We start from the raw sequence: 8,965 nt of genomic DNA on the forward strand, positions 1-8,965 counted from the left end.
TGCATGACTTCATAACTCAAAGCAGAAGTCTTTCACTTAGTCACATATTTGTTCTCCCACCCAGGAAGCAGTGATGCACATGTTACCAATTCTATTCAGGGACTGGGTGTAAAGTAAATGATCACCACAGACCTCTAGGTGTGAAACAGCACAGCGAATCCCCCTGGTGTTTTGCTACTTGAATTCAGTGTAGCATAAAATGAAAACATTGGTTTGATTAGACTCTGGCAAAACTCCAGAGCTAGTCACATGGACATAGTCATTAAAGCTGGATTGAAACCTGTGTACCACAAGGGAACTCAGAGAAGGAAACACACTATCACTTCTTTCAAAATATTTTAGAATAGTTTCTTTCGTGTGGCCCCAGAAACCTCTGCAGAGTGCACTAGAGACTGTGGAAAACACTCTTTTCCTCCCAGAGGGACTGTCAGGCTGGAGGAAATGCCTCTCGACCCTCTGACACCAGAGGCAGAGTCCAGAGCTTATCCAATGCTGTGGCCAGGACATAGAAGGTCTCAGTGGTAAGTTTCACTTTCCTCTTCTGGTTGATTTTAAGTCTGTTTCAGTTTCTACTTTCCTCTTCCCTTTCACAAACACTGAGTCCTTAGAAGCAGCAGAGCACCAGCTGATTCATCCCCCCCCCCCCCCCGACTGCCCTCTTATATAATCCTCTGAGTCTCCACTTAGAGTGGACTGAGATTTCTCAGCCCACACCCAGCTTTTCCCAGCAGCACAGAAACAGATCACCATCATGAGGTCAGTGCAATCTCTGCTTCTCCAATTAAATGATAAACTGAGCTGATCACTGCACAGCAGAGTCTTAAGTTGTCTGCTTGCTTGTAGATTGAAATCACTTGCATGAGCATGGCTTTTTTTTTATTGGACCTTTTTCATTATTTCTCTGTGTAAATGTGCAAGACACTGCAGTTTCTAAAACTGCTCACTGGATGCCCCTGGAGAATATTGATAGACACGGGTAGGTCCACTGAAGCACAAAGTTTGACTCAAAGCTAGCACTAGAGGAGTCACTCTTTCTGGGATTTGTTGGTGTTTTATTAAAAGTGATCAAGACAATAGAAAGTTGTGTGTGTGTGTGTGTGTGTGTGTGTGTCTATCTGTCTGTCTGTCTGTCTGTCTGTTTGTCTGTCTGTGTTTCCATGTGTGTGAGTTTGTTGTGTTTTTCTGTATGTGTGTCTGTATGTGTGTGTCTCATTGTTTATGTGTATCTGTGTGTGTGTCTGCATGTGTGTTGCTGTGTGTTTGTATGCGATGTGTGTATGTGTCTCTGTGTTTGTGTGTCTGTGTGTGTGCTTTTTCAAAAGAACCAATCCTTCGCCAGTAGCTAGTGTAAGAGTTGGAAACAGTAGTGCAAGCTCACTTCATGTTTGTGAAAACTATGACCACTTCATGATTGAGGTTTTAAGAAATAGTTCTCACAGATGAGCAGGGCTTTTATTTAAATTGGGTTTTTTTTTAATTTTTCATATGCCACAAAATCTCAAAGGTTAAAGTTTTTTTTCTAGTATCTAAGGCTGCAGGACAAGCAAAAACACATTTCCCCTCAAATACAAACTCTGCTTAATTTGTAGCTATGAAAGCAGAACAATGGTTACCTAGAGATGGTAAGGGTAGAATATGAAGATACACACAGGAATTTCAGGGATGTCAGACATAACCTATAAGGAGTGTGGGTGGGCACATGGGCATAAACAATTGCTGAGACCCAGTGTACACAAATCATTAAAATAAGTGCATTGTATTGTAAGTAAAGAGTAATCATAGTATTTCTGATGTTTTTAAAGAGATTTATTTATTTTGTATATATGCATACACTTTGGGTGTCTGCAGACAAACCAGAAGAGAGCATCAGATCCCATTACAGATGGTTGTGAGCCACCATGTGGTTGCTGGGAATTGAACTCAGGACCTCTGGAAGAGCAACAAGTGCTCTTAACTGTTGAGCCATATCTCCAGAGAGTGAATTGTTTTTAACTGCAACTATAACTGCCATTAGAGGAGACTCAGAGAGAACTAAGAGGAAGGGCTAATGTTTCTGACAAATACATATCATGTAAGGATACAAGCCTTGTTGGCTGAGGGAAGGCTGATGTTATTAGCTACTGTGGAAGCTAAGAAAAAAGACAGTCTTCCCTACCCTCAACTCCACGGGTAACAAGGGTTAGCAAGGTTCAGGTTGGAAACACAGGGGATGACAATCATGCACCTCCAACTACATTAGCTTACTCCTTCCCATAGAATGGGCCTCTGAGAAGATCAGTATTAGTTCTGAGTGTGGTTGACCAGAAAACTGACATGTGTAGAACATTAATGGCAAGCCTGAACAAGAGACTTTGATGTGTTTTCTGTTTGGCTGAATATAGAGCTACCAATCAAAGCAGGTTCTAGCTGGACCCTCTAGATTTTGCTGGCCAAGGGTCTATACCACTGCATTCTGTGATACCAGAGGTAGCTTGAGCTGTTCTTCCCCAGGAATGTTAGATATTGAAGAATGGGGTAAATAAAGGACCTGGGAAGGCACCTGGCCCCTTCTGGATAAGAACCTCCTGTAAAGTCTCATGAAAAGCTCTTGTTCTAGGTACAGCTTTGCCTGTTTTGGTCTTTTAGTGTCTAGACAGTAAATGTTCCTATGTCTAAATTTCTTATAACCCAGGTTAACCAAATTGTGCATTATGTCTGTCTCTCTGTGTTAGTTACATTGCTTAGGATGCTATTATAAGAGACCCGATGAAAGCAACTTAAGGAAGAAAATGTTAATTTATGTCAGCTTAGAGTTTGAGGTGACAATTAGGCAGTGAATGCATGGTGGTAACAGCACATGCTGCTCTCACTGTGGTTAGTGAGGAAGCAGAGGCAGGTAGATACTGGTGCCCAGCTTGCTTTATTTATTTATTTTTTTAATTTAATCGTGGATCCTGGCTCAGGTGATTTGCCACCCACACTTTGGAAGACTTGTACTGTAAAGTTAAATGTTTTTGACAAACTTCCTAGACATACCCAAAGGTGTGTTTCTATGGTAATTATACATCCCATCAGCTTGAAAGTGGAAATTAGCTGACACAGCATCTTTCTCCTTTATACTCAAATCTGTGTAAGGGCAGAGGCAGGGAAGAGCTGAAGTCAGTCAAGGCCTTGAAGATGCATGGGTCACTCCTCGTTCACAACAGTCTGCCTCAGGAGATCAGACACCTAGAACACAACACCTAGAGTTCTAGCTCAGCTAAACAAATAATTCGTGGGTTGCTGTTTTGTAGTTATCTTCATGTCCTTCTGATTCCTCTTCAAGAGTGCTCAAGGATAATTCTGTAATCTAAAGCTCCACCTAATTTTTATGTCTCAGAGAACATGAAATTCCTTCCTTTCTTTTCTCTTTTCTGAATCAGAGGCTCCTCATGTCACCTTGGCTGGCTTCAAATGCACACAGATCAGCTGACTTCTGCGCCACTCCACTCCTGAAAGCTGGGCTTGGGAATGTCCATGACCATGCTCAGTATTGAAATCTGTTTTATCAGAGGTGGGAAGCACAGTATCAGGGTCCTCTTCTTTCTGAGGTGCACCTGCCACCTTGTAAATTAGAACAGGGATAAAGAATGACAGCCTCTGAAATTATACTATGTTTCTGTCCTGAGTCATAAGCAGCTTTTGCAGATGATTAAGGTGCAAAATTGCAGGGAATTCAAGATTCTTGAATCAATAAATCTAAGGCAAGGCTAAGAAGGGTCATGGGTGTAGAACTGGTTGAAAAGGACCACAGATTTGTTATATACATGCTGAAAAGGGAATAATACTTACTTGTGGATGAAGTAGTCCCCAGCAAGGCTCCCATTCCTTCAGTGTAGGAAAAACCTCCTGCACTGGCTGTGTGAATCTGTTCATGGGAACTACCACAAATGTATGTCAGGTGGAAGAGAGGAAAGGGTGCAGACTTAAAGTGGAATGTTTAATTGGAGTTTCAGGTCTGAGAAATTGGCAATTAGAAAGGAGAGGCAGAAAATAAACATCTCCAAGAGTACATGGCTCACATTGTCATGAGTCCGACACCCAAAAGAAGGCAGCTAATTTTTCAATATCCTGAGGCTCCATCCAGTTACCATGCAAAATTAAACATCACAAGTTACACAAGATTTGTGGGTGCTCATCACAGTGACCATGTCTTTTTTTCCGCCACAGTGAGGTCAACCGGGAATCTCTGGAAGCAATCCTTCCACAGCTGAAGTGCCATTTCACCTGGAATTTATTCAGGGAAGGAAGTATGTCCAGTCATATGGAAGACAGGGTGTGCAACCAGCTCGAACATTTAAACTCTGAGGAGAAGGCAACAATGTATGACTTATTGGCCTACATAAAGCACCTAGATGGCGAAAGCAAGGCCGCCCTGGAGTGCTTAGGGCAAGCTGAAGATTTAAGGAAGTCAGAGCACAAAGATCAAGCAGAAATTCGCCGACTGGTCACGTGGGGAAACTACGCCTGGATCTACTATCACATGGGCCGTCTCTCAGAAGCTCAGGCTTACGTTGACAAGGTGAGACAAGTTTGCCAAAAGTTTGCGAATCCTTACAGCATGGAATGCCCAGAACTTGAATGTGAGGAAGGATGGACACGCCTAAAGTGTGGAAGAAATGAACGAGCAAAAATGTGCTTTGAAAAGGCTCTAGAAGAGAAGCCCAAGGACCCAGAGTGCTCCTCTGGGATGGCCATCGCCATGTTCCGCCTAGAAGAAAAACCTGAGAAGCAGTTCTCCGTGGATGCTCTGAAGCAGGCCATGGAGTTGAATCCTCAGAACCAGTACGTGAAAGTTCTCCTGGCCCTGAAACTGCTGAGGATGGGAGAAGAAGCTGAAGGGGAGCGATTGATTAAAGATGCTTTGGGGAAAGCTCCTAATCAAACGGATGTCCTCCAAAAGGCAGCTCAGTTTTACAAGAAAAAGGGTAACCTAGACAGAGCTATTGAGTTACTTGGAAAAGCACTGCGATCCACAGTGAACAACAGTCCCCTCTACTCTTTGGTCATGTGCCGTTACAGGGAAATACTGGAGCAGCTACAGAATAAAGGAGATGCTGACAGCAGTGAGAGAAGACAGAGGATGGCAGAACTGAGACGATTAACGATGGAGTTCATGCAGAAGACTCTTCAGAGGAGGCGAAGTCCTTTGAACTCCTACTCAGATCTCATCGATTTCCCGGAAGTAGAGAGATGCTATCAGATGGTCATCAGTAAGGAGAGCCCCGATGTTGAGGAAGAAGACCTCTATGAGCGCTATTGCAACCTCCAGGAGTACCACAGGAAGTCTGAAGACCTCGCAGCCCTGGAGTGTTTGTTGCAGTTTCCCAGAAATGAAAGGTCAATCGAGAAGGAAGAGGTTAAACAGCAAACATAGGAAGCAGATCTTAAACTCCAGTATGAAATTTTGGTGGATTCTTGGCAGTTGCAGGGATAAATGAGTGGCTGAATGGGTTAGGGGTTTGGGAGGCAACACACTTTGGGGCACAGGCAGGCTTTTCCTGGCACCATGAACCTGAGGACAACCGGAAGTGTGTCAGAGTGCAGACAGACAGTCTCTCAGCTCTGTACTGTGAGACAGATGTGCTGTGCAGTGCTGCTTATGGGGACAATGGGCTGGAAAAGCATGAGCCTTCCTGCCAAGGATTGCTGACAAGCTGCTCTTGATTGTGTCTTTAAGGAACTGCTTTCTCTCCCTGACTCCTCTGGTCATCCTAGCCATATAATTTTCCAGTCAGCAAACCTCATTACTAATCATGTAGGGAATGGGGCTTAAAGCTCACAGACCACCTTTTGATCACATTTTTTCTCTACAATAAATGACAACTGCCAACAAAATTCATTCTAGTTTCTTAATTCCATTTCACTGTAGTTGCTTAACCCTGAAGGATTAACCTTTGCCCAAGGCTAGAATATTCTTTGCACATCATTTTTGTATTCTACTGTGGTTTTAGGGCTGTGTGTGTGTGAGTGTGTGTGTGTGTGTGTGTGTGTGTGTGTGTGTGTGTGTGTGTATCACTAACAATTATTCTAGAGTTTACATATATGCCAAATGGAAATTGTAGAATAAATGTAAAAGTTTCAATTAAAATAGAGTCCTGTGTGTGGTGGTAAGAGACAGCAAAATAAAACAGTCATATTAAGTCTCAGTGTTTCTTCCTTTATCATTTGGGGCCCCTCATGAGACCTCTCAACCCCTTTCTGAAGAAACAATGACAGTTTTCTAGAATAAGAGAGGCCAAGAAATCAGGTGGGGAAACATGGTGGGGAATCCTAGTGGTACATGATGGGAAGTGCAGGAGGATGGACATGATCAATATTTGTTATACACATGGATGAGAATTTCCCAGTCTTTTCAAGGTCCTTCCTCTGCTAAGATGACTGGAAATTGTGAATGCTCATCAGAGTATCATAGCACAGGTGTTTTAGCATCTACGTCTGCACTGAGCTAACCAAGTATAACCCATGTATATAGGAACTTCCATTCTTCTTGCAGTCCACACAATCCAGTTGAGACCTGTATACAGTTAGGAGCTGAGTGTTTGGCCACACTTCTGGGGGTCCAGAAATACCTGAGCAAACACCCTCCCATCCGTGTGTGAGGACACAGGTGGTCAGCACCTGCTTCTGAGAGTTTCCCTTTGCTCAGCCTTCAAAAGGGTCTCTGACACTCTTCATATGTTCAGTTGCACACAGTATTGTTGCTGTTGCTTTCAGACAGAGTTGCCCTGTCAGCCAAGATAGGCATGGAATTCACGGTGAAGGCCAAGCTTGCCTCAAAGAGTTCTCTTGCTTTAGCATCCCTCCTTCTGGGATTTCACGTGTTTGGAGCCAAGCTCAGCTTTGAAGTCACTGTTTGATCCATTCATAAGCATAATTTATAGCAACAAGTTATACACAGCAAAGGAATAACATAGAAATGGGATTAGCTGTTGAATAAATTTCTTCCCCTTGGATGGGTGATTAAATTCTGGACAAAATGACTCAAATAAGTCCTGAAATGATTGCCTAGTCAGTTTAGTACATGGAAACCTATTAAGGGGTGTACGTGTGGGGGGAGGGCCCTGACAATACATGGATCTGCCTCTCCTGATTTAGAACTGTGCAAAAGCTCCACACACCATGGATCCTCTGATAAACACAAAATATACTTATCAAAACCTGGAAACTTGAAGGGAGCTTGACATTGACTGAATGCTCTAAGTAACGAATAACCAGGGATTGTAACAAACTTCTGTTGCAGTAAGGTAAGCAGCAGGCCAGCTTACATGGCATTCTAGGTTTTAGGCCAGACTGAACAATACAGCAAGACCGTATCTTAAAAAAAAATTACTCCTGGGGTATGGGATGGGGAATGGAATATGGAGTGTAAAAAAATAAAATAGTTTAAAAATTAATGATAAAAAATAAATATACATAATACAAACCATTTATTTGAAAAAATTAGTTGCAGAAGCATGAGAAGGAAGCATGGAGGATGAAGACAATAACGTTGGGATTTAGTGAGAGAGTGGCTTCTGAGAGCTCTTCCTATGGAAAAAATAAGTCCTGAAAGTGATTCACGTTCATAGATTGCAGCAGCCATTCCACAGCTTATACATGCATCAGACCATCATGATCCAGCATGGTCCATGGAATTTATATTAAAGTCAGTCATATTTATATTTAAATGTAATAATGTAATGAAAGGCTATGTAAGGAACAATAGCACAAGAAATAACGGCACCCTGTAGCCTTCCTTGTCACACACCCCCATCTGTCATCATCTATTGAATAATTCTAATAAAAAGCTCCATGATTGTGGCACCTGTCCCTCAAAAACACAACACAACACATCATCATTCTCATGTAACATAAGACAGGCGTGGGGAAATTTAAAAACATATGCATAACCATGGGAACAACATAAGCCATAGATGTGTGCATGAAAAGAACGGTGCCATCTCAAAGGGAAGCGCTAGTACTTACTAACCTCTTCTCATTGTACAATACTAGTTTAGAAGGTGGTAGATAGCACATCTGAGAGTATACGTCTCCAAGCACTTGTATCTATACATTCTTTCTCATTACAAAATTCTGGTCGATGAAGAAGACACAACAATTGCCACATCTCAACAACACAGATAACCAGAGGGAGATAAGGGCAAACTGCTTTAGTTATAGCAAACTATCCCAAATCTGTAACATAGAAAATACTCATTTTGTTTGCTTAGAAATGAATTGAAAAGATAGCTGAGTTGAGGTTGATCGATTCTTTTACCAGTTCTTTTGGGATGGTTTTTGTAAGGTCTCCCTCGCTCTAATTCTCTGTCTCCCCTTCCTCCCAGTCCCTCCTTCTGTTCCTACCTTCCCTCTGTTCCTGTTTATCCCTCTATCTATCATCTATCTTTATACTGTCTATGTATCTATGTTTCTATGTATCTATGTATCTATGCATGCATGCATTTGTCTACCTATTGATGTATGTATCGATGTATCTATGCATCTATATATGTATCTATGTATCTATGTATGTATCTATGTATGTATCTATCTATCTATCTATCTATCTATCTATGCTGTATCTCACACACACATGCACAGTATGAGTAATGATACCTATATGTGTATGTTTTGGGGCTGACTATTTGATATTGCAAAGCCAATTCCTGCAATCTTCCTGGGAAGATTATTGCTCCCATTCTCCCCATCCTTTAGTTGCCCATTGTTCTTTGCCTAAGGTTGAGGACTTCTGGACTTTTCCACTTCCATTTTGCATTTCCATCTGTGTTTTCCTTGTTCAGTCATGTATGGGCAGTTACATTGGAGAGACTTTAGAGACATGGTGCTTCTGAGCTTTACAGGAGACACAACCTCACACCGAACTTCCTACTCATTTTGCCTTTAATTATTTTTCAACTTTCCCTTCTGCAATGATTCCTAATCCTCAGGTGCGGGAACTGTGACA

The 8,965-nt window shown here is 42.1% G+C and overlaps 2 protein-coding genes across 3 annotated transcripts in view; one reads left to right on the forward strand and one right to left on the reverse strand.

The window, feature by feature from the left end:
* Ifit1bl1 (interferon induced protein with tetratricpeptide repeats 1B like 1) overlaps nucleotides 1-8,965 on the reverse strand; it is a 70,094-nt gene that overhangs the window by 14,355 nt on the left and 46,774 nt on the right. The window lies entirely within an intron of this gene.
* On the forward strand, nucleotides 288-6,161 carry Ifit3b (interferon-induced protein with tetratricopeptide repeats 3B). Of its 2 annotated transcripts, none has more exons than XM_006527264.4 (2): nucleotides 288-521; nucleotides 4,189-6,161. In XM_006527264.4, the coding sequence occupies exons 1-2, from the start codon at nucleotides 442-444 to the stop codon at nucleotides 5,393-5,395; spliced, it is 1,287 nt and encodes a 428-aa protein (XP_006527327.1). In that variant the 5' UTR covers nucleotides 288-441; the 3' UTR covers nucleotides 5,396-6,161. The 2 variants fall into 2 exon arrangements, with proteins under 2 accessions (XP_006527327.1, NP_001005858.2); NM_001005858.3 differs by lacking the exon at nucleotides 288-521 and adding an exon at nucleotides 715-756 and having other exon boundaries at nucleotides 4,189-6,159.

The sequence above is a fragment of the Mus musculus genome, chromosome 19 (assembly GCF_000001635.26).
Source record: "Mus musculus strain C57BL/6J chromosome 19, GRCm38.p6 C57BL/6J".
NCBI classification, from domain to species: domain Eukaryota; kingdom Metazoa; phylum Chordata; class Mammalia; order Rodentia; family Muridae; genus Mus; species Mus musculus.

What these genes read in the sequence shown, in the direction of transcription:
- Ifit3b (XM_006527264.4), top strand. Translation starts at nt 442, where the DNA reads ATGCCTCTCGACCCTCTGACACCAGAGGCAGAGTCCAGAGCTTATCCA. An exon ending in GGACATAGAAGGTCTCAGTG is followed by an intron (nt 522 to 4,188) that starts GTAAGTTTCACT and finishes TTTCCGCCACAG; the next exon opens with TGAGGTCAACCGGGAATCTC.